Source organism: Leiobunum rupestre, chromosome 9 (genome assembly GCF_980474605.1).
Source record: "Leiobunum rupestre chromosome 9, qqLeiRupe1.1.hap1, whole genome shotgun sequence".
Lineage (NCBI taxonomy): Eukaryota > Metazoa > Arthropoda > Arachnida > Opiliones > Sclerosomatidae > Leiobunum > Leiobunum rupestre.
In genome coordinates, this window is record NC_143392.1 from 29,769,449 (window position 1) to 29,794,987 (window position 25,539).

The 25,539-nt window shown below is 36.9% G+C and overlaps 1 protein-coding gene and 1 long non-coding RNA gene across 3 annotated transcripts in view; one reads left to right on the top strand and one right to left on the bottom strand.

The window, feature by feature from the left end:
* Positions 1–25,539, top strand: part of uif (sushi, von Willebrand factor type A, EGF and pentraxin domain-containing protein uif) — a 52,295-nt gene that overhangs the window by 16,968 nt on the left and 9,788 nt on the right. The window contains exons 4-18 of the mRNA XM_090158137.1: positions 3,520–3,626; positions 5,346–5,564; positions 6,126–6,224; positions 6,724–6,854; positions 8,268–8,478; positions 9,675–9,817; positions 12,847–13,051; positions 14,937–15,106; positions 17,158–17,326; positions 19,349–19,894; positions 20,510–20,686; positions 21,168–21,370; positions 21,444–21,665; positions 22,015–22,177; positions 25,334–25,525. Of these exons, the coding sequence (XP_090014263.1) occupies positions 3,520–3,626; positions 5,346–5,564; positions 6,126–6,224; positions 6,724–6,854; positions 8,268–8,478; positions 9,675–9,817; positions 12,847–13,051; positions 14,937–15,106; positions 17,158–17,326; positions 19,349–19,894; positions 20,510–20,686; positions 21,168–21,370; positions 21,444–21,665; positions 22,015–22,177; positions 25,334–25,525 (2,957 nt within the window). The remainder of the gene's footprint in view (positions 1–3,519; positions 3,627–5,345; positions 5,565–6,125; positions 6,225–6,723; positions 6,855–8,267; positions 8,479–9,674; positions 9,818–12,846; positions 13,052–14,936; positions 15,107–17,157; positions 17,327–19,348; positions 19,895–20,509; positions 20,687–21,167; positions 21,371–21,443; positions 21,666–22,014; positions 22,178–25,333; positions 25,526–25,539) is intronic.
* On the bottom strand, positions 23,624–25,339 carry LOC149927095 (uncharacterized). Of its 2 annotated transcripts, XR_016473725.1 has the most exons (5): positions 24,940–25,339; positions 24,818–24,869; positions 24,645–24,749; positions 24,337–24,484; positions 23,629–24,273 (listed from the first exon to the last, which is right to left on the bottom strand). It is a non-coding gene; the product is annotated as an uncharacterized LOC149927095 (long non-coding RNA). The 2 variants fall into 2 exon arrangements; XR_016473724.1 differs by lacking the exons at positions 24,818–24,869; positions 24,940–25,339 and having other exon boundaries at positions 23,624–24,273; positions 24,337–24,533; positions 24,645–24,683.

Genomic DNA, 25,539 nt, shown 5'->3' on the forward strand with positions numbered 1-25,539 from the left:
CGAGTCTTATTGTTTCTATATTTGCAGCGCCACCTCTCGGTTTTTAAAGAAATTAAAATTAAAACTTTAAAATTTCAATCTTTATTTATTGTACAGAACAGGAAACTGTACACACTTCAATGTCTAGGGGATCCATTAGCTGCCCGCCGTCTCAAGCCAAAATCTAGGTTATAAAGCTCATCCGGCCCACCATACTCTTCCTAACACATTCCCGGTGTATTTGTATATAATTTCCTATGAACAATATTCAAAACATTTTTCAAAAAACAGTATAGTTTCGACGTATTAGGCCACCTGTAGTGTTTTTAAATATTCGGTGCATTTGTCACCTAACTAACAAGTATGACGATTGTAGTCTTAATTATTGTTTTTAATGCCGTCTTTGGCGATGGTGGTGATTGCAGCAGCGTGATGCTGTCTTCGAGTAGGTCCCCGGGAAATATCGATTTCTCCATAACGGCGCTTAATACAAATTTAATTAGGACCGTTCGCATTTGATACTGTCCGGTTTCTAGGAGTCAGGCTGCCCAGGCACCTATAAATTTGGGCATTTGATCTCTCTGAAACCGTTAATACAAGAAATATTGATAGATCAATCGATTGGAAATACAGATACTGTAATTCTGATAAAATTCTATATTTAAACATATCCTACTATTATCCTCTTAATTCTTAAAATTTCCTACACAGTGGAATCCTATATTTTAAACATGCTCCAATACTATCCTGCAAATCCTCGAAATGTCCTACACAATCCTATATTTTAAACATTCTCTATCTTTGAAATGTCTCCGAATTATTTACATATATCGTGACAAAAAACCCATCGTTCAATTATCGCTTAATCCTGTTTCGACTGCCTACTAGTAATCCTACAAATTACAAATTATACACAAAATTGATAGAAAAAATTGGTCCTCTTGGCTTAATTTTGTCAAATGAACCTTATGAAGCTACTGTTATGACCTATCTTGTTAATTAAGCAGGTGGATCCAATCAGACCTTTTTACTAAGCCTAGTTTTTAATTAAAATTAAACTTATTAAAAACCACAGTTTTTGTACATATTTACTTCATTTTATAAGAACTTTTACTAATTTTCACGTTAAAAACCAAACTTTATTAAAATTAGGTGACGTTAAAAACAATCTTATTATTAATCCATAAACCCTGGTCGGATTATGCAAATTACGGTGCTATGTGGACCCATACTTCTAAAACTGTCATTCCAATTAGCGAATTAATCTTTTCCCCTTTTCGTAATTAGGTAAACTTGTTCAGATACCGAGCCAGGAAGCGTTCACTAAAGGATTTTTTCCGCTTTGTGAAAATAATGTGCATTGTAATTTCGTGTTTCTTCTTTTCAATTTTCACTCGCTATTATCATAAGTAACTTGAAAAAATTAAGTGACACATGTAACTCTGTGTATTACTTTTTTCTACCTATTTTATCCTCTGAGAAGTAGGATTATCAATTCAATAGTCCGGAAATTAATTAGTTTGTGCGTTTAACCTAATTTAAACTCAATTGGATTATGCTCCGAAAACTGGTAAGCTATGATATATTACTTTTAAAGATGAAGCTAGTGTTAATAAGCCACTTTAGCAAAGGATTATACAAAATATGGTCTTCCTTCTAAATGTCTGTAAGCGTTGTCCACCAGCTATCAAGGGCGATTACATTCCCGAAAGTATAGTTCACTAAGCCGCTACCAAGTGGCGCTGTTTTGTATAGACAGGATCGTGCAAATATTTGGCAAGTCAAGATACGTTATATTTTAAGAACGAAATTTTTTTATTACATTATAATTTTTTTCGTTTTATAAATTTTTTTGTAGTTCTTTCTATTAGACTGTTTAATTCTTTCTGTTAGACTGTTTAATTCTTTCTGTTAGACTGTTTAATTCTTTCTGTTAGACTGTTTAATTCTTTCTGTTAGACTGTTTAATTCTTTCTGTTAGACTGTTTAATTCTTTCTGTTAGACTGTTTAATTCTTTCTGTTAGACTGTTTAATTCTTTCTGTTAGACTGTTTAATTCTTTCTGTTAGACTGTTATTGTTATAGATATAAACAAATCTTTATTTCTCAAATGGTATTTTTCGTACTTAGTTTCTTCTATTATCTGGTAGTGTTATACTTATTGTGCTACCTTACATATGGTATTACGCGTTGTCTTTTCACCCGGCTTCTAGATTTTAGCTATTGTTAGTGAGAACGAGAGTCGGATAATTAAAGTTTTCCGCTTTGCGGAACAATATTTCATTTATTCTGGTACTTCGCCACTTTTGAATGACACCATTTTTCGGGACTTCAGGAACCTCGTTTCGCTTTCCCTGCGTTTGTCAGGGGCGATAATCGAGGATATTAACTCTTTTGTGTTATTTTTCATAGGCTTCGTTGGTTGAGAGATCGTTTAAGCCTCAGCCCTATGAGGCTGTGAAGATGATAAATTTAGATATATACAACCCTCATTATAAAAGTTGTGTATAATAGGCTAGTTTCTTAATTTTAATTTTTACTACTAGACTTTGAAAAGGTTTTGGTTCTAAATCTTCGTTTTTTCGTTTATACAAATAAAATATTAAAAAATCTATCTTAGTCTTCGGATACCGGTAGTGTACGATTTGCTAAATACTTTCGAACTATAAGGGCAATCCCGCAACAAAATGTATGCGATCATAATATCAAACGGTTTTTCTTTTGTCCAATCTTTCTATATTGAACTTGTGTAATTTTAAAGTAGTTTATATTACGTTTTTTAAGATCAATACAAAGTGTGTGCGGGGAAGATTTTTTAATGAGTTTTCTCCGTGAATATTTCGCATATTTGCCCAAGATAAATACTTTTTTGTATTAAATTCCATAAACAAAATTATTTCCCCAGTATGATGAAACCCCTAGGGTAAGCAGCGTGTACATTGTTTTCATGGAAATAACTTTCCTATTTTTTTATTAGAAATCCTTTAAGAAAACCAATTATAAGTTCGCCTTGAAGGACTATCGGACGAAGTACCGCGTATCGGTTTTAAATAAATATATTTTAGTTTCCCCAAACGTTGTTGGTCTTTTTTAACTCTTCGGCGTTATTTAATATAAAGATATCAAAACTCATAGGCCAATTTCAACCACGTCATGTTTCATGGTTTAAACTTGCATAGAAAGGTATATTTACGCCAATTTCAAACATATATAATATCGCAAAACTTATAAAAATATTGTGAATAGTTTTCCATGGAACAGTAAATTTATTGATCAACGATTAAATTTTGCATTTTACGCAAATTTCAAACAATATCTCAAACTCATGAAAATGTTACGTATAAGTCAGTTTGCGTAATTGCCAACCACGCCTGTATAAATAAAGTGACAAAATTACAGCTATTGTTACTTTTTAAGCTTGTTTCGTTTGTGTTAATACGGTTCAAAAATCCTTTCTGCAGTTTTTTTTAGTAAAATGGTTTTGGTTTCGCTTGAAGTGTTCAAGTAATAAGCACTTAAAATTCTTCATTTTCTTGGCAGGTACGGCAGCGAGTTGACTTTAGTTCAGGATTATGGCCAATATAATTTCACTAGCAATTTAGCTTTGGATAAGTTGAAGGATTCTGGACAGAGGTCTTACTGGGTTGGTAAGTGTACCATTTTATATTTCTTGGGAAGAACAAGATGTCACGGACATGTATTAACTATATTTTAAATATTAAATTTAAATTTGAACAAATCTCCAATCATCTTGTACATTAACTAAATAAACAAGAGGAATTTTATCGTAAAATAATTTTCCGAGTTACCTGGTTTTGGAAATAAGGTAGCGAAACGCGAACACGTTAATTTAAATTATTTTTAGACAAACCTAATTTTTCAAGTTGCCTGTTTTTGGAAATAAGGTAGCGAAACGCGAACGAGTTAGATGGTGCCTGTATCAATTGGCACGAAATTCAAATATGACAATAGTGCGTACTTAAATATAAATTTCCTAATACGACCGAAAGTAGCTCAGAAATGATCAGTTCTAAGTCGCTCCTAATTTCAAAAAATTATGTAGATTTTTTTAAGGTTAAAATAACCAAAAACCACAAATCGAAAAACAATAACTTTTTGGGCTCAGATTTCAAAAATGTATATTGTGATACCAGGGCCGGTAAATGTAGCATCAAACTAGATTTCGTTGAAAATTTATAACCCTAACTGGTAGAGTACGACATGGCGGCATCTGCTACACTATCCGTGGAACGAATACACTCAAATCCCTTGGGTTGTGTGTAAAAACGAGTATATTAGCTCCCTTGTATGTATAAAGAAAATCGATTTGGGTTGCGTTTCTGTTTGATTTACGGTTCATCGCTATAGAAGCTCCCATGTGGATAGAAATTTAAATTGGGAAATCTTAAATTTACCTTTCTGCAGTTATTTTGCAACTGTTATATATACACGGCTTTATCTGCCTGAGGCGTTTGGTTTAGGGATCCTTTTATTAAACATCACTGGCGCTTTTACCTTAGTTCAACAGTTTTATATTTAGTTAATACCCGGTTGGGCGCTTAGAAATTATAATTTTAGTACAAATAGCTGGAAAAATTCCTGAAATACTTATAGAAGTTTTTAAATATAGGGAATATAGTTAAAGTACGATTGTAAATCTAAAATTGTTTAATAACTGTCAGTTTAGTCCAAATAATTACTTATCAGCTTTGTGTTAAGTGACGCAGAATTGACGTCTTATCTTATAAGATAAGCGACTCTAGCGATTAAAATACGCAGAAATGACGTCATATTCTACGAGATGAGCTCTTCCAATAATAGAACCGCGGAAATGACGTCATATTCTACGAGATGAGCTCATCCAATAATAGAACCGCGGAAATGACGTCATATTCTACGAGATGAGCTCATCCAATAATAGAACCGCGGAAATGACGTCATATTCTACGAGATGAGCTCCTCTAATAATAGAACCGCGGAAATAACGTCATATTCTACGAGATGAGCGCATTTGGCGATAAAAATGGCAGAGTTCACATTCGTAAAATTTTGCGCGCCTCTAGCGATAAAAATACGCAATTTAAAACCACGCGTTCACGATGACGACGAGATGAAAAGACTTAATCTGAAGTCGACCAAAAATGTATGGTAATTAGGAAGTTACCACGCTAAATATAGGGAACTCTGCTTACTTATTTTATGAATAATTATATGCTTATGGTATTGGAAACTTAATATCAGGCTTAGTTAAATGTAATGTCAAATCGTGATGAATTATCCGTTCGCGTAACTACTATTTTAAGGAACAATTTGACGAACAACCACGTCTCAGTTGCTTTAAAACCTATTTCATTTGTTACAAATAGGCCTGACATCGGTCGACGATTTGTCTACGAACACCTTGGAATCCGCCGGAGGCTCATTCGTTTCGAAGTACGTGGGTTTCTGGGCGCCTGGTCAACCCAACCCCCACGACGGCGAGTGCGTCCGCGCAAAGCTGCTCCACAAACCCGGACAGACCTGGGAATTGTCTTCTTGCGAGACTCTGTTGCCTTTTATGTGCCAAGTTTCAGCGTGTCCCAAAGGTAAAAGACACCGCTGATTTCCACGCCATTAAGGCCGATATAATCAATCTCAATAAACCCAAACTCGTTTGTTAAAGGAGAAGACACTTTCGCAGGGGGTATCGCCATTAGAGGCAATTTTAAACACTCCAGATGGCACCAACAGTTTGAAACGCCAAAAATTTTAATATCAAAAACCAATTTTGGTCTCTTTTTATGTAGGATTTTTCCCGAGTTGAATTGTTTTAACTCAAAATATTGATTACCAAAACATATTATACAGTTAATTTAATGATTCTGAAAGTATTTACTCAAATAGCTCCATCTATTAGAAATAAAAGCGTAAAAATAGCTCCTTCTATTATAAATAAAAGCTAAAAAATAGCTCCATCTATTAGAAATAAAGGCGTAAAAATAGCTCCATCTATTATAAATAAAGGCGTAAAAATAGCTCCATCTATTATAAATAAAAACTAAAAAAAAGCTCCATCTAATGGCTTTGCTTTCAATGTTGGTTTCCCTGTAGGCAATCTCCACGACCTATCCGCTTTTATTAGCCGCTAATATTTGGGTCCTTTGTAGGTTCATTTCACTGCAGCAATGGTAAATGCGTCAACGAGAATTGGAGATGCGACGGAGAAGATGACTGCGGGGATTTATCTGACGAGATGGATTGTCCGGGTAAATATTATTCCTCTTGGCGGTCTGTGCCGCTTCCGTTTCCAACGGGGATTTGGGATTCCGTTCACTTAATTACTAATTAGTCCCTGTTAATTACCGGTAGAACTCCTAATTAAAGTGGTGGGTTATCCGAGACTAGAAATAAGTCCTACAAGATTTAATTAAGTCACGTGAAAATGATTTTCTACTGAGAATATTATTCAATACAGTTTCCAAACAAAGGTTCACGACGACGTAATCCAGTAGTTAAACCTATAACGATTGACGTATATTTTTCTTGTAAATGCGGTACCTCACACCGTATCTTGGGTCTCATCTTAATTAAATTCTGGATGATTCTTCGCAATAATACTTAATTTCTTTGGTGGTTGGTTAGGTTGCCTTGGAGGCATTTGAATTTAAACTTCAGGGGGATAGGAAGTAAAGGGTCATACTTATACTAATGTTACTTATTGGGAAGCTTATGTTAAATTGCTTAATAATTTCGTCTATTTAACAGCGTCTTGTCATTTTTACCTTCACACTTCTGGCGATTCTATTAAATCTCCTCGTTATCCCAACAAATACGAATCTAACTCTGACTGTAAATGGACGCTTGAAGGGCCAATTGGAAGTGGAATCAAGCTGCAGGTAGAATTCTTTTCTTATAGAATATTGTACCTTTTTAAAAGCCAAAGGTACGAGTTCCTGATTATAATATAGTAGAACTGAACAGTTTTACACTAAAGAATATTATAATAAAAAATAATCAGCTAGGCGAAAACCCAAGGCACCACCACTTTTAAAGCCATTAATTCCGGTGGTCGGGTTACGATGCGTAGGAGGGTGGTGGCAAGCCCAGCATGCCACGCGAGCCGTCAGCTCCCTACACTAACTATTAACTTGTCCACCACAAAAAAACCCGGCAGTATTTAAATGTAATATTTTAAAGGCATTAAAAGTCGCTAGATAACTTGGGCCTAAGGTGGTGCCTTTGGTATTAGCCTATAGCTGATTATTAATGTTACTGTTAATGCTTACAAGGTTAACAAGTTTACATTTGGGCCTAGGAATCTGTAGCTAACCGTTAAATAAGCATTTTCTGTTGTTGACATTTGAGTTTGATAGCTCGCTTGTTTAGCTACGAGGCGATGAGGAATATTTTGGTGCAAGAATTATGCGGCGCAAATTTATATTTAAAAATTTAGATTTTTCAATGGATTTTTAATTCCTGATTTCGAATTTTTAGATAACGTAGAACACCCGACGACTGACTTTCGCGCACAAACTAACCTAACCTATTTCGTCCAGTTACGATACGTTAAAACCGGGTATAGAAACCAAAATTTGTTTAGGCAAAGCAACTGAAATCCTGGAAACCTTAATTTTGAAGCCAGAAATGACGAAATTAATCAAATCCCCAAAAAGTACTATAAATCCTATAATTTTGATATTTTGCTCATATCAAATTCCGCCACTCAGTTAAATTGCTAGATTTAGCTATAGGATAAATTGCTATCAAAGTAATTCTAGTCTATACTTTTTTTATTGTTAACACTGTTAGATACTAGTATATTTTCGTGTTAAAACGGTTAAATAGTTTTTATTTTTAAGTGAAAATCGAAGATTTATTTCACTAATTATAGATTTTGTTTCAAAATGAATAAATTAAATAGCATATAAAGTCCTATAATGTCCTGTATTTTTAGAAAAATAATCCTTTTTTTTTCCTATAAAAAAATTAAATTTTGAGTGGGGGCCCTAATCTCATTGTTTAGTCACAACCAAAGACTAAAATACCGGAATTGTTCGCTTTTCTCGTCAAGTGTTGTACTAATGATTGAAAAACTTGTTGCGTCTTAGCAGACGGATTTTCGATTGGGAATTTATTCCCTTTAAGCGCTGGAGTGAAGTGCATTATGTATAGCTAGAATTGAAAGGATTTCGTTAAATCATTTGGTTTTTTCTTTTAAACCGAAACTTTTTTATCGCTAAAGGATAATAGTTCTTTATTTTTTATAAGCTTTTGGTTTCTCAAGTTTAGTGTGTTTTCTCTATTTATAGTTTTCCGATTTCGACACCGAATCCAACTTCGATACCGTTCAGATTTTGGCGGGAGGTCGTACTGAAGAAACTAGCGTTACTTTGGAAACTATTTCCGGAACTCAAGACTTAACTTCAAAGGCGTTTTCCACGGCTTCCAATTTAATGATTATAAAATTTAGGACGGATTCTTCGGTTGAGAAGAAAGGATTTAGAGCCAGTTGGAAAACTGGTACGTACCGGGTTTCCTTATCAAGAATCATGTTTTTAGTCTCAAGAAAATCATGCTAACTATTTTTAGTTTCTCACAATCCACTTCATGCTCCAACTGTAAGCTCCTTGAACCCTCCAAAAAAATGTAATTCTGGTTTCTCATTGGTTCCCCGTAAACTGACGTCTTTCGACGCTATTGAAGCGTACGTCGGTGACGTTTTTCACCCCCCCCCCTCTATCGACATAATCGTTATCCCCAAATATAAATAAATACATTATTGTTTATACTTTGTTACAGGGTTTAAAAAAACCGGCTTTTTTAAAAATTAATTATCCAGTATTGTTAAATCCGGCTAAAACCACTAATAAAAAAGGCTCAAATTGCTTACATCTAGCCCTCATTACTTCGAAAATGCTCAAGTTGACCGATTTCAAAATTGCGTTTTTGTGCGTGATAGTACCTTTACATTGTGAGATATAGCAGGCTTATTTACCTGCTTTTATACCCTTACATGGCGGCGTATTTTCACGTGCAAAATGAATTTTAAGATCCCCCAATTGCTTATATCTAGCCCTCATTATTTCGTAAGACGACGTAGCAGACCACAAAAAGTGAAGGTTAAGTTTTAGTTTCGTTTTGGAATAAATAATCCAGAATATTATAATCTGCATTTTATATTTCAAATATTTTTAATATTTTCAATATTTCTAATTCATTTCTCAATATTGTTTTTAATAAAAAAAAGTAGATTTAACCATGGGTTTTTCGGTGGATAAAACCGGCTTAAACCAGTTTGGCTGGTTCTTTCCAATCCTGCTTTGGTAAGTCAATTCAGGGTTGCCATAATATGGCAACCCTGAATTGACTTACCAAATACCCATAATACCTGGAAAAGTCGGAACTTGAATCTGAAAAACTGTGCTAACCGTATATAATTTCAAAATTCCTAAATTTGGATTAAAATATGTAGGGTGAAAATCTGAGAATATCGGAATTTCAATCTGAAAAACGGTGGCCACCCTGTATAAATTAAAAATTCCCAAATTTAGCTTAAAATAAGTGTCTGGAAATATATGGGATAAATCTGGAAAAATCAGGGTATTTGAATATGAAAAACTTGGGCAACTATGTAATTTCTAAACGGCTCTTTACGCAAATAATAGAATGCTATTTTTCTCTGAAGAAATTTAACATCCTTTTGATACTTGTTTCAGAACCCATTAAATGCGGAGGGGAATTATTTGCGCATTCTTCCGCCCAACTGTTGACGTCACCGCTGTATCCGCAATCTTATCCCGGAGGCTTGGAGTGCCTTTACGTCATCACGGCTCCTCAAGGGAAAATTATCACTTTGGAGGTAAATATTTAAATTAGTCTAATATATTCTTCAGACGGGACTTACGCAACGTGGATAATCGCATTTAAAAGATGGTTAATTAACTATAATTCACATAATTCGTAAGCCTTTATATAAGAGTATATAATAATGATAATAATCAGCTAGGCTAATACCCAAGGCACCACCCAAGTCATCAAGCGACTTTTAAAGCCATTTATTCATGTGGCAGATAAGGGAATATTTCCTGGGAAAGACTTCCAGCTTAACAGAGTTTCTAAATTAGTTAATTTTGTATTAAATATTTAAGCAAACCATTTTTATTTTTCATTAAATCAATTTGGTATTTACTAGAATGTATTCAAGCTAAGAGATTATGTAGCCCCAAATATAGCCTCTGTTTTCATGATCGGGCTGGACATAAGGATATTCTTTAGTAGTCAGCCTGACTAGTAAGCCTTCTATCGTAATTTATTTTAGTAGTCACTGACTAATGGGGGTAAAAATGGTAGTTTAAAAACCAGGACAGCCAAAATTTGGCTTTACCCGTCAGAATTAAAATAGCAGTTTATTATCACTTGACTTACATGACTTTGGCCGACCACAATTTTTTCACGACTTAAGAGTCTTTGACTAGTTTAAAATATGTTCATGGATAATGACGCATTAATGAGATCGAGATTCTGAATCAGAACTTGTATGAGTGTGTTGCGTTTTTTAAATAAAATGTGATTGATGAATGATGAATACGATACACCACTTTCGCCATTATTTATGAATATTTAGGTAAATTTTTCACTAGTCAAATTGACTAGTGAACCCCCAGATTTCGATAAATTTTAGTAGTTAGAGCATTTTTTTAGTAGTCTGATATTCAAATGCCGTGACTAGTGCTTTATAATCTTTGATTATGAAGGATTTAAAAGTCATGGTGAAATTAGTATTTAGTAAAATTGTATAAAAGAGACACGATACTTCATGACTGATTAAAAAGGTTTATTTGTAATATTTACAATCACGGCGAGCTTTCGAGCCGTGGCTCCTTTTCAAGCCTTATGTCCAAACCTGTTAATGATATGATCCGTCTATATGGGAAGGAAGTCTCCCCCCTTTCCTTACCAGCGGAAAAGAGGAAAGATTACGCTAGCAAAGGTAGAGGATATGGAGAATGGGGGTTAAAGGCCTAGTTTCAGATAATTTCATCCCCCAGTGTCGAAAAAGGGTTCAAACATCTTTTTGATTTTCCCTTCGCTATCCCCGTATTGATAGCGACGGTCACCTCGTAATTCGGACTTCGCGGTTCTCAAGGGCATTGTAACTGCTGACAATTTTGACAGCGCTAACAATGTCGGACTTAATCCTTCCACATGAAGAGGTCGGGAGAGCGAGCTGAGTCAGCTGACCCGTCGCTACCACGGTGGGGTTTCGAGGGGAAGTAAAAAGGATGTTTGAACCCTTTTTTAGCAAAGAGGGGTGAACCTAGGCCTTTAAGGGGGGTAAACTCAACATGGACGCGCCCAGCAAAATTCCAAAAAAAGTCTATAAAGTGTGCTGACCACATATTTACTGTTCATTTAAATACCATAAGTAACATAATTACAATAAGTATGTCAATTGGGAAAATTTATCACCGAAAAGATTTTCAGAGCTATTGCGAAATCTAGGTTTTATTCTCAGCACAGAGCAACCTAGTGTCTAATTATTCCTAAGGCGAAATATATAAATAATTAAATATATTAATACCAACACGCTACTACGTTAGGTTGCAATTCAAAGTAGGAGCTCGGCGAGATTGACAGTGTTGAAGAAAAGGTTCGGTCAGTAAATTAGCATAAAAACTATAGGAAGTGTCATATTTATTGGTATTGTTACTTATGGTATTACTAATTGAAACTCTCAAACAAAAATATTTACTTAAGGAATCATCCGTGTTTGGTCTAATTATTAATGAAATAACGTTGTCGATTTAGGTTTAATTTTGTTAATAATTGTTTGGAAACTTTTAATTCGACGTTGCCACTACAGTTTTCAAGCGAATTTAATCGTAGACTCCAATTTAAATTTTAACCGATTGGAATAAAATTTTGAACATAAGACAGTTCCTTTGAAATTTTAAATATCCATCTGTGCTCTGATATATTCAAGGTTAAATTGTATAACACGGATCTATGGGAATTTAAAACTAATAATTAGTTAATCAGCAAGCGTGGAATATATTCGTATATTAATTAAAGAAAATAATTTTGAATATCGGAGGCATCGCGTAAAAAAAGTTTTCAAATGATCGGTTCCGTGATGGGTCGTTAGTGACAACCTAGGATGTCATTACGTTAATTAATATTTTTATCACACTATTTACACTCGTTTAATACTATTTCGGAACTGTCTGTACCGCCTTAAGAAAAACAACAGCATTTCACAACTCCTTTTAAATAATTCACAGTGCAGAGTTATTCTATCCACCAAAACAAGCGAATAGTTAAATTTACCGTAAAAGGTAAAAGGTGATAATAAGCTAGGCTATTACCCAAGGCATTACCTTAGGCCCAAGACATCGAGCAACTTTTAAAGCCATTAAATCAGGTGGCCGGGTTACAATGCGTAGGAGGGCGGTGGCAAGACCTTCATGCCACGCGAGCTAACAGCTCCTTATAATTATTATTACCGTTAACCTTAACAAGTTTTTATGGAAAAGGGAAACCCGCTTAAACTAGTGGAGAGAGAACTTGGAAACTCAATGTAGGAGTGGTATTGAGTTTTCACCCAGTGCCACAAGTTGGGATCGAACCCGGCGAGGCGAAAGTGCTAACCACTTCGCCACCCCACCATTTGTTCCAGAACACTAAAGTTTCCAATTACTATAAAACACAGCCTTTGCTTAGCAGACGAAAATTAAACATAAAAGCTTCGGGCGCTGGCCGCTACGTCGCTATATGTAAACTTAAAAGGCTAATAACTTTAAATTTTAATATAAATCTTTTTCCTGTTTTCGTGTTATTATTCTTGGTATATATTTGAGGTCGAATAAATTCTGATTCGTCTTTGGTTAGGTTGTCGAAATTGACATGGAACCATCGAAGGATTTCATATTGGTCCGGGATGGAGTGAAGCCGAACAGTCCTCTGCTCTCCAAATTGACAGGAACCACACGCAACAACACGAATTTCATCATTTCCACCGGAAATCAAATGTACATTTACTTGCATACGAGCTACGGAGACAGTCGGAAAGGATTTGCACTTAGATTCAGAGCCGGTAAGCATACTTGGATTGGTTTTCCCCTAAAACCAAAAGATACCAATTTTTTTTTGCAGTCTTTTTGATTGAATAACAATAGGTTAATACTGGCGATAGCAAAATCGCGGATAATTTTGAGAAGCTGCACCAATGAAAACTGTACGCCAGAAAATGCACGACTTTTGACGGGTTGCGTTCTCCTTGTGTAGGGTGCTCCTAGGTTAAATGATGAGGATTGAAATTTTTAAAAGAATTATTTTTTCAAAAGTATAATTAATGGTAATTAATCATCGTGTTAAGTAAAAATAATCTGTAAGCCGCATATGGCTTAGGTTTTTTAATCAAATTCACTGGAATCAATTTCATTTCTGTACTTAAAAAATGTATACGCACTTTCCCCTAAGCCCCGACTAAGCCTCTAATGATATTTGAACAGAATTCTTGTGGCGCTTCAAAGCGGCTGCCGTACCTCAGTAAGCCTTCCGATTTAGCCCAGGCCTTGTCTAACTATCGGGAGCAGTGATTCCCCTTAGATTTTTGCTCCATGTAAAAACAAATTAAAACTCACCGTGAAAGTACATTTACTATACGTCAAATATTTTCTCCAAACAAACCGATTTTTATTCTGGCCCAAAAAGGTTTCCCGTTATAAAAGCTTGACAATAGGAGGTGCCAGGAGCATAAGGCGAACCTGTATTTCCCTTTGGAACGTAACCGCGACCGTAGATGAAAGCAAAGACAGTGAAAGGTGTTCATAGTCTTTGATGAAAGACAATCTGAAAGCTCTCTCGGGGAAGTTTGCGGTAGATTGGGGCATAAAAAATATACACCCGGAATAGAAACTACCGGTTAATTTATATCCATAGACAACTATTAAATCATAACATTACCGAAAGCAGGAATCCATACCTCTACTTGGAATTCTAATCCTGCCGTATCGCGTATTCGCGTATGGTAAAATCACTCTGACCCCGCCTACGTGATAAAAAAATCCCCTTTGCGCGCTCCCCTCTCACGTAGTTGTTTGTTAAGTTAACGTAGTGACGTCAAAAAAACCGTCGGCGACATAGAGACGAAAATCTGCCGCGATAAGAATTCCAAGTAGAGGTATTGATTCCTTCCGAAAGTTAATAGGCCTAAGCTACCGCAAGACGTTCAATCGGCAGAGTTGCTAATCTTCTATATTTTCTATGACTGGATTGCCTGCAGCGCCACGCCTTTGTAAAGATGTCAATTACCCAAATTAGTTATTTTTGTGAAAAAAATAGCTGACTATAAGACGTTGGTTTATTTTAATTATCTCGTCTTGTTAAATCTTAAAATATAAATTAAGAATTAAACCCGGTTTTTATTAAAATACTGAAGATATAAAGAGATCAATTAAAAACGAAGTAATTTACGTAAACCAAATGCGTACCTCAAACATTTCCTGCTTTTTGAATACCCTTTGGTTTTGACAGCGGATTTCAATCATCTCAACCTTTTTAATGACATCTAGTTGTTTTCCTGTTTTGATGCATTTAAATAATTAACACCAAAATGAGTAAAGTTAAAGTAGAACTCGTTAAAAGCAATATTCATTTAATCTTAAGATTAAAAACTTGACAGAACTAATTTTTATTGTATGTTTAATTTTGGCCTCGTCTTTAATTTTAAGTGACGAACCTACCAAATCATTTGTAGGGGGTTATTACCTTGGTAAACGTTTTGGTTGTGGCATTGCAAAATCGCCTTTCCAAAATGGTACCTCCATTATATTTTCTTTTAGAAGCGTATACCTCTTCCAATCCATTAGATCCTTTTACACGAGGAGATACGTGTATAAAAGGTTCTTTTGTCATAGATGCTTATTTTTAACCATTGTTATGGAGAAATGAGTAAATATTTCTGTTTTTCTTTGAAGGTTGCGAAGTTCAGATTACCGGGGCATCAGGTAACATTTCTTCTCCCGCGTTCGGCGTCGCTAACTACCCGTCCAACCATGACTGCACTTACCGCATCCAACGCCCCGGGGGTGGCACTCTCTCCCTCAAGTTCGAAGACTTTGACGTGGCCAAAGACGATTTTGTACAGGTAATGTGGACTTTCCGCTGGGCTTTTGTTAAAAGTGGAAGCGATAATGTATTAAGGTAAACAAAATGTGGCTAGCATTTTGATTCCTGGAAGAAAAACCACCTCGTCACGGTTGCCACACGTTAGGGTAAAGTCGGGGAATTTTAAAAAATAGATATCGTTCGGGGAAATTATGGGAATTTTAGGAATTTGTACAAAGTCAGGGCAGATTTAAATTTAATCTTGACATTTTTTTAAAGTTAATTTTTAAGAAATTTTACTCTAGATCTATGACAAATTCTGATATTTAGTTCCTTGAAAGTTTTGCTAATATTTTTTGTTGCAATAACCTTTGTACTGAAAGGAGAGGGAATTTGAATAGAAAAAAAATATCGGCAACCCTGCTCGTGTAATATTTATCCTTTATCCCATAATGCAATTAAAGGAGTGGGGCAGAAATCCGATAGCGTGGCAAGAAAACATAGGCTAAAATTAACCTGAATATTATTATTAATTATGGCCCATTCGCGGGACCCCACAACCCGCGTACGCGCAATATTGTCATATTTGAATTTCGTGCAAATTGATACGAACTCGTTCGCGTTTTGCTACCTTATTTGAACAATTTAGCTTGCCTAAAAATAAATTTAAATTTGTGTTCGCGTTTCTCTACCTTAATTCCAAAACCAGGTAAATGAAAATCCTCTTGGGTTTTTAAATTAATGTACAAGATGATTGGAAATTTGTTCAAATTTAAATATAGTTAATACACCGAGGGATTATGTGTACTTAAATGTCAGTGACATGTTGTTTTTATTTGGTGAATGATTATTCAACGCGTCCTCGGGGTACAAAGACTCTAAGAAACCTGCTTTCCAAAAGAGCTTAGACAATTATTTGCCTATTCTTCCTTTCCATTTTATTACTAAACTACCGTTCTGTAGAGTTTGTTTACGAGGTAAACTTACGATGAAGGAAGTTATTTAATCTATCGTAAAGCCGGGGAAATTTATGTAAGAACGCTCTTGAGTCCCTAAATATCTTCGAAAAACCAGTACATGCAACTGTTTTTGAAGTTAAGTCGGTTTAAAGCCACGGTAACACGATACCACAAAACAACTATTAAATTTAGATAAACTCCATTAAATCTGCTTTAATTAAAATATTTCAATTTTATTCTGTAAAAATTTATGAACGTTGTATATTAGTTACCTGATGACGTGGTATTTCCACGGATGCGACAATTTTAAGTTTTAACGGAAGTAGTTTTAATCTTCACAATCTTATTAATTTAAAGGGGAACGGCCAAGCTTTTCCAAATATGGCCTTATTTCCGTATCAAAATATTAACAAGACGTTCAATATACTAACAAGTACCTTTTTTTGTCTTGAAAAAATAGCTTTTGGCCCAAAAAGTTGAAACTAAAAATAACGCCAGGTGTTTGGGTTTGAATTTTCGCCGCCATCTTAGGGGCTGCCGCCAGCGCCCCTAACCCCGTATGAGCGATTTGCGAACTATTCTAACTTTTAAAATCGCGCAATTTAGGCTTAAGTCTCTTAAAACTGGAACGCGCCGCGCGTGCAAAACAAATTTTTCGCGTCTTCAGCAGCGCGCGCTTTTACGTTGTTTTTCTGTCTCACCGACTTCTCACCAGGTGTCGTGGCGGACTCGCGCTTTTCGATTTCCCGAAATTTCTTTATTTTATTAAAATTTAACCATCAATATTTTTTGATGCGGTTTTCGCCATAAATTTTAGTTTTTAATGGGCTATAGGGCTATCAAACTGGTTAAAGCTTGACCGTTCCCCTTTAATTTATTTCAATTTAGTCAGTACTTTTGTTAATATAGGGGTTAAAACTAGCTACTTGCGCAAAATATACCGATTTAAAGAAATGACAACTAAAAATAACAGAGCACGAGGAAATTGTTGTAATTCCTTTAAATCAGTAATATAGCGGTTTCCATGAATTTTGCATCGTGGCTAGGTTTGCTGTTAATGGTGGTACGAATCTTTTTCCTCGTGAGTCTGTTTAAACTCCATTAAGACGCGAGTGGTTTTTATTTTGCACAGGTCTACGATGGGAATAGTCCATCTGGCGTGCGATTACATCCCGGCATTGGGTTTTCCGGCTCGTCCAAACCCAGCATCACGCTAACAGCGAGCAGCGGAGAGATGTACGTCCAATTTAGCGCCAACCCTCTGAACACAGCCCTCGGTTGGCAGGCCACGTTTAGCGCCGGTAAATTTCATATTTATTTAACCTCCAATAAATAATGGATCATTTATTATTTCTAGTCCTTTCAATGATATTAACTTGGTCTTCCTTTTTATACGTATCGTCATAAATGTATACTTAAATTCCATAAGTGCGCTAGCTAGTCTAAATAAATACTGACGAATCCATACCTCTACTTGGAATGCTTATCCTGGCGTATCGCGTATGGTAAGATCACTCTGACGGCTTTGGCCCCGCCTACGATAAAAAAATAACCTTTGCGCGCGCTCCCCTCTCACTTACAAAGGAGACTACCCGAGGTGGTTATCACCGATTTTGTTGAAACTCGGGGGTTATGTAGACCAGTAGCGGCGCTAAGGTTTTTTCACAGGTGAGCTAATTATTTTATGGCCCCTAAGAATTTTGTGGCCCTTACAACCATGGGGTGTAACTACACTCCATTTTACAAATTTAGTGACCCCTTATAAATTCTCCAGGAAGCGAGAAGAGCAAGGTCGTTTTCTTGGTGTTTACTGGACCCCCTATGACCTTGTATCCGACCTGGAGGAGACATGTGCATGCCCGGGGTATTTCCCTAAATTCCCTTCCTTTTCTTTCTATTGTCCATTCAACTTTCTCCCAATTTCCGTTCCCTTCCTCCCGAATCTATCTGTTTATGGTCTACTATCTTATTGAGTAAAAACTCAATTGATTTTGAAATTTTTTTCCAGAAAATTTTTTTTGGCAATAAAACCAATTTCTAGAGATAAAGAAAATTCATACATTCAAATATGTGGCCCTTTTAATATAAATATGTGGCCCCTCTCAGAATTGCAGGGGGGCTAAAGCCCACTTCAGCCCACCCTTAGCGCCGCTACTGATGTAGACCTTATGGTAGTATGAAAATTCCTAAAGGGAAAAGTTGTAATGAGCTTAGTTTTCCCATGGCAACCGAAAATGTTTTTGACCTCTCAAAACAACAAAATCTCCTTTTAAAAAAAGCATGGGATTTTCTCAGTTTCACAGGGTACAGTCCCGGACAAAAGTTTCTGGACACTTTGTTTTTCAAATATTTTTATGACTGCGTATAGTAGAAAGTCGAATGATACCTTTTTGGAAAGGTTAAAAAACGGATAATAAATTGGCTGTTTTCATTTTTTTTAAATGTGAAGAAATATTTTACCAAGGCTTAAAAAACTAAAACATCGCCTTTTCAACCAATATAAATTCGAGAAATTCAGGCACGTGACTAACACCAATCGACGCGCGGAATTGTTCCCTTTCCATAAGCGGTTTTGGTTTCAAAATCGGACAAGTGGTTCCGGAAATATTGAAGAAAAACCAAAACCAAAAATCAATTTTTTAAGGCTAATCGAAATTCATTTCAAATTAAAGTCAGTTAATATCAATTTTAATAAAGTCAGTTTTAGTTGGCAGCGAGGAATCGCACGACACCCCGGTTATAAAAGCCATAAAATATGATTTCAATATCCTAAAATTCCGAAAAAACTATGAAGAAATATCATAAAACACCACCAAAAACTAAAAAATAGTATAACGAGTTTCAACAATTGGTGAAAACCACCTCGGGTAGTCTCCTTTGTTAGTTGTTTGTTAAGTTAACATAGTGACTTCAAAAAACCGTCAGCCACATCCAGACGAAAATTTGCCGCAATAAGCATTCCAAGTAGAGGTATGGATTCCTGATACTGATAGCTGTGTATGGTGTGACGTAGCATTAACGTCATACGGATTAACCAATAGGTTAAGTAAAAAACAAATTAACACACGGAAGTACATAATTATAGACTTATGGTACTACATAGGTCACAATAAAAATAGCAATTTAAATTAAAACGTATCTCCTTCTGTCGGATCCTTGTCTTAAAATTTTTCTTGATGAAATAATTGGATGTTCCAACTATTTTATTTATGATTAATTTAAAAGTTAAATTAAATTTCAATAAAAGTTGGAACTTGGTTATAGATTTTGGCTATCAGTAATAAGTTGAACATAACAATTTCGGCTGTGTTTTTCTGAAATAGATTGTCCTCAGTTGTCAGTCGGCGAAGGCGCTGTGGCTTCCAGTCGCGACACCACCTTCGGCGCCACGGTGACGTACAGTTGTCCCACTGGTCAAGAATTTGGAAGCGGTGATACCAAGATAGTGGCGGAATGCATGCGGGGTGGACAGTGGAGTGTCTCCAACATCCCCAGCTGTCAGGAGCGTTACTGCGGACCAGTACCCCAAATTGACAATGGTTTCGCCGTCGCATCGACCAACGTGACATACCGTGGTCAAGCTACCTATCAGTGTTACGCCGGTTTTGGGTTTTCCAGCGGATTTCCCACAGAGGCGATTCGATGTACCGAAGAAGGCCGCTGGGAAAGGTTGCCAGTCTGTCTGGCTTCGTCGTGTCCTCCGCTTCCCGAGGCGCCGCACAGCACCATGGCGGTGTTGAATGGTGGCGGCAGAAGTTACGGAACTGTGGTTCGTTTCGAATGTAACGAGGGTTATTTCCGAACCGGAATTCCCGTCATCGTCTGTATGAGTGATGGACAATGGTCAGCTCCACCTCCGAGATGCGAACGTGAGTAATGCTTTTCTTTTACTTTTTGTTGGGATATATCGTGGTTGTTTCACGACCATACGCAACGCAGTTTTCAAAAATCGCAATCCAGTTATTGGCTCTCTGTCGCGATATAACGTCTTGAAAAGGAACTAATATTCTTTTCACGTACCCTCTTTCTTGAACTTTTCGGGAATGTATTATCTTCACCTATGTAGTCGATACGGTAGTCATTTAGGAAAAATCTATAGGCAATTTTAAACCTCCCTCTATCGGTATGAAGTAGTAAATGTTCGTAGCTAGGGCCCAATTTTTCTGGACTATTATTTATATGGGAAAAACCAAAATAATTAAAAGCTAAGTACCCTTTTCAGACTAGGATTATCAAACTGGTAGTGATTTAGTAAACCTAAGTTTCCACTAATTTAAGTCTTAATGGGGCTAGCCCCCTAGCCATCGAAACTTTTCCTTTTGGGAAATTTTAAGTTAAACCAAATCGGTGAAAATCACCTCGGGTCGTCTCGTTGTTAGTAGTTTGTGCGGAAGCAATCCCAAAAATTATTGGGGCTCTTCACTAAAGAACGCGTTCCAATAGACACCGTGAACGTTCGTAACGTTTGAACTTGGTTTTTATAGGTGCTCAATGCTCAATTCTCCCAGAAATTAAGAATGGTTTCATGGTGGATAACCAGAGACTTTACTTCTTCGGTGAAGAAGCCAAGGTACAGTGTCATCGTGGGTACAAACTCGTCGGAAGTTCTATCGTCGTATGCGGCGCGAATCAAACCTTCGTTGACCTTCCTACGTGTAAAGGTGAGGCGACCACGTATTTACACTTCGATCTAAGCGCGTAAAGTGCTAAACGGAAATTGTATATGTATACACTGGGAATGTCTAAGGCTTCATTGCTATCGTGCCGTGAATTCGCCTGGAGAAACAGCCGTGGCTTAAGTCTCGTCGAGTGAAATACGTAACGCGTATTGTCAAATTCATGTCTGACCGCCGTTGCTAAGAAACCATTGCCGTAAACGAAATGGAAGTCACTTACTCAAAAAAATCACTTCTTCGCGAAACTAGTCTATATCAGCATAAAATATTGTATTTAGAAAGAGCAAATAAAGTTCTATTCGAGACGAGGCTTAATGACGAATCCGATAACACGGCGCGAGTGAAAATCTCGGCTGTACACCACGCCCGTTTCTGAGAGTATCATCAGTGTCACTAGACATTCAAAGTGTATACGTATAGTTCCCGCGTGATGGTGGCATTCGCTAATTAACACCCATTGGTTCAGACATGGATGAATGTTCATCGTCATCCTGTGATACGGCGTCTACTGTATGCACCAATACAGCAGGAGCGTTCTTTTGCAAGTGCAAACCGGGCTTCGAACCAAATTTGGATTGCAGGCCAGTCGGCGATCTCGGCCTCAGTACTGGTGCCATACCAGACACTAGCATTCGCGTTTCCGGAACTGAAACAAGTTATAATAAAAATGTAGGTTTATCCCTGTGAAATACCGCTACTTCAGGCAGTAAATTTATTTCAAGTACTTCCTTTACTCGTGTAGGCGGTGAGGTTAGACGGTGTAGGAGGATGGTGCGGGAACATTCCTCGCCCTGGTGAAAACTGGGTGCAAATTGATCTGAGAGCTCCGATGGTGATTCGCGGATTCAGAACCCAACCCGTTGTTCGCGGAGATGGTTCTCAAGCCTTCCCCGTCGCTGTTAGGCTGCAGTTTACGGACGACCTAACCGATATCTTCAGAGACTACGTGGATTCCAATGGACGGGTAACTTGATATTTTCGTATTTTTAAACCCCTGGCCTTTGGGATTTTATGGGCTCATAATATTGGGCATTTGGTTTATCTGGGCTTGTCGAATATAGCGGTGGAGTCCATGTTCTCCCATCCAATGGGAGAGTATCGGCGATGAAACTACTATTTTGACCTGTGCCACCTTGTATTTAATTATATTGGTAGACCTCCCTTCTTCAATGATTAATAATAACTGGCATTAGTGAAGGGGAATATAATACTTTTATAGTCTGTTCGTTGGCATTGGGTGTCAAATTTATTTCTAAAGTGAAACCTGAAACGCGTCTCAAATATCCACGGTTATTTTATCCACTCTCGTATAGGGAGTTGAGTTCAGATTGGTACCCAATGGCGGATCTGGTTTATCCGTTGTTAACCTGCCTACATCTTTGGAAGCTCGATATGTCCGTCTTGTGATCATGGATTACGTTGTTGCTCCTTGTATGCGAACTGAGCTGATGGGTTGCACTAGACAAGATTGCGTTGGTAAGTATCATTTTCCCAATTGGTAACCTAAACAGACCAACTACTTTCAAAAATTAAAAAATATATTCGTAGCTTGGTCGTGGGTGTGGCTTCTGTTTGTTGCCATAGTAGCGCGTATAGAGCGGCTATGACATTAAGAGTGGTGTAGTCGGGGCAGGGCGTCGCCCCCGTGCTTTTTTCAAAGGCAGGGCCCCGCCCCGCCTTGGTTTTTCCATTTTGCCAGGGCGGGCCCTGCCTCTTTTTTTCAACCTGCCAGGGCACGCCTTGCTTCTATTTCGTATATAATTTTTCTGGAATATAGGGTGTGTGAATTTATGATAAATTTGGCCCGCAGAAAGATACCATGACAATTTCAAATCGTTACCTAGGTACAGCCAGCTTCGATCACGATAAAAATCGAAGTTGGACGTACATTTATAGGGGCCGGTACAGTCAACTTCGATTTCGCGTGCAATCGAAGTTGGCTGTACCCAGCTAGCGCCCCGGTTCTTTTTATTTTAGGACTACACCACTGATTAAGACGTCGGTGGAAGTCACGTGATTATTTCGTAGGATCGTGTAGCGTTTTGCCTCTTGATCTGTGACGTGAAATTAATGTCATATTGCATTTGGCGGTGTAAAACTAAAGGCCCAAGCGATTTCGCCTGCGAATTTTCGCGCACGCGCCCATGCGCCATGACTTCCATTCTATTTAAGTTACGCGACGCGACGCGATTTGCCAGCGAAATTTCGCGCGCGAAGGCTATGTGTGCATCCGCCTTTACTATTGGAAGCGAAATCGATGATAGTTTATTCAAAGTAGTTCACACTAGTCTTAGAAAACCACTACATCACAATCACGAAAGCTAGCGAGTGAGAAATAGGATTCTCCAGGACAGCTGTCCTCTCCAAAACGCGGCTTCTCAACGTAACCCTCAACTACTTGTACCACCTTTGGAAAAAATATTGCATTTAAATATTTGGATACAATTTCATACGTCAGACGTCTAAAAAAATTTGACCGACGAATACCGAACGGAAAACTAGCCGAATATTGTACCCAATTCAGGATAATCGACTTCGTGAAGGATTATGTTGAGGGGAAGATAATTTTAGTACGGGGAAAGTTACGGCATAGCTGTTTTGTAAGCTGTCTTCAGAGAGTGTAAAGATTATGAGAGGCGTCTCTCTTTCAAAAAAGCGTACTAACTTTTTTTTTCCCAAAAATGTCCACTACTACCGTAAGAGCGATGGCGCCACCAGTGGCGCCGTTCTCACAACGCGTGCGTTTCGATGTTAGGTTTAAAAGAGACGCAAAAACTTTCCAGATTTTTAATGCTAGTTTTACAAGGTTTTTAGATAATTTAGTATGTCTGGGGTATATTGTTCCGTTTTAAATTGTAAAATATCGAAAACAAGAAATCCTTGTTTATCTTTTTTTAAGTTTCCAAAGGAAAAAGACTGGTAAATTCGCATTTTCATTAGATAGGCTTATTGGCATATTAACTTAATATAAATTTTAGTTCTATTTTGTGGCTGAAAATTGTAAATAATGATGGACTTACAAATAAAACTACGGAATATTTACACGTTAACCATAGAATTTGCGCGAATCATTTCATTGATGCCAGTTTCATGAATATTAGAACTAAAAATAGGCTCACACCATCCGCTGTGCCAACAATTTTCAGTCTTAATGACTCTACACCATTGGAAATTTCAGAAAATGGTAATTTCAATTCAAGCCTTGCTACTCCTCTGGGAAGATCTAAATGATAATTTTGGTTTTAAGATTTTATTAACGGACAGGATTAGCCAAGATTTTGTAGATAATTTTCTTGGATCTAAAGACAGAAAGGAGGCAACCGTGATCATCCCAATAGACAACAATTTCGAGCTGCATACAGGGCTGCCTCTGTAATAATCTCTTGAAACCACCGGATTCTAATTGCATTGATGATTTGGATGAGTTCATTTTAAACATTGACACTTTTAAAACTGCAACTCCAGGACCGGATGAAGATTTCTCCAATTTTGAAAATCTTGTAGTCTCGCAAAGCCAGGGGCAATGTTCCGATGAAGACTTAGAATTTTGTAAATCTATTGAAAGTCCAAACCTGCTAAAACAAAATGTTCTTAGTTACATTTCAGAATATCTAATTCACCGCTGCTACTCAAACCTTCAATGCTCTTCTTGCATAAGTCAACTCAAAAAATACAATCCAATTGTTGACCCAACAAATCTGCTCTTTTACTTTTAAGCTTTCAAACCAGCAAAGAATTCTTCTATCAGCTGTTCAGCAGCCTCATCGTACCAACTGATAGTTTCTTCAAATTTGTAACGGAGACAAATGAAGTATTTGACACCAGTTTTAAGCTTTTATCGCACATGACAAATATTAAAGGACGTTTGGAGAGATTCATCATTCAAAGAATTGACAAGAAATATTTTAAAGCTAATGAAGATTCTCCATGTGCAACTGCTTACCAAAACATGATATCTTTTTTCATAGAATTCTGCATACATAGTTCCGTTAAAAAACAAGATCTCAACCATGAATACATGAAAACCCAGAAAAGATTAGATAGGAAACTGTTAAAAATACAATATTAATCACATTTTACCAACTTCAATGTTTCCTCGTATTTTTTAAATTATACCGCTCTGTTCTCGTTAAGCCTCGGCCATTTCATAAAATTTCCAATGAATTTCCTTGGTTAATCAAACAAATTAATTCTTTTAGTATCAAAATATTATAAATAGTCCGCTTTCTTGTACTTACGTTTCTTTATTTTTCATGGAATTGAATTTTATTAATTTTAAATTAGCATAATTAAACTATGTTTAACAGCCATGACTGATGAAAAATACTTTCCGGATGTTTACAAAATTTAAAAATTTTCCAGTAGCGACATCGTGTGTCGGATAGTATCGTAACCTCTCCTATGGGCGCGTGCACTCAAAATCTTGTACGAAATTTTAACGTTACGGGAATAGGAAGAGACGCCTCTCATAATCTTTACACTCTCTGCTGTCTTGTAGATCCTTTTGTATATGTCCAAAACCAGCCCCTCGTTACATGTTTATACTACTGCGTCACCGCGACGAGCTTATTTTTTTTTGCGTCAGCACGCTTCATCTTCCACCTTATGATTTTTTCTCTCATTAATTCCAAGACGTGAACGAGTGTTTGGTCAACAACGGAGGTTGCGATCAGCGATGCGTGAATAAACCCGGAAGCTACAGTTGTCTTTGCAACGTTGGCTACAATTTGTACAATGATAACGGCACTAGCAGCTACTTCGTTCCCCCTTCTGAAACTGGAGCCAAGGATGGAGATCTCTTTTCAGTCAATAAAACATGCGTCCGTAAGTATTTTTGC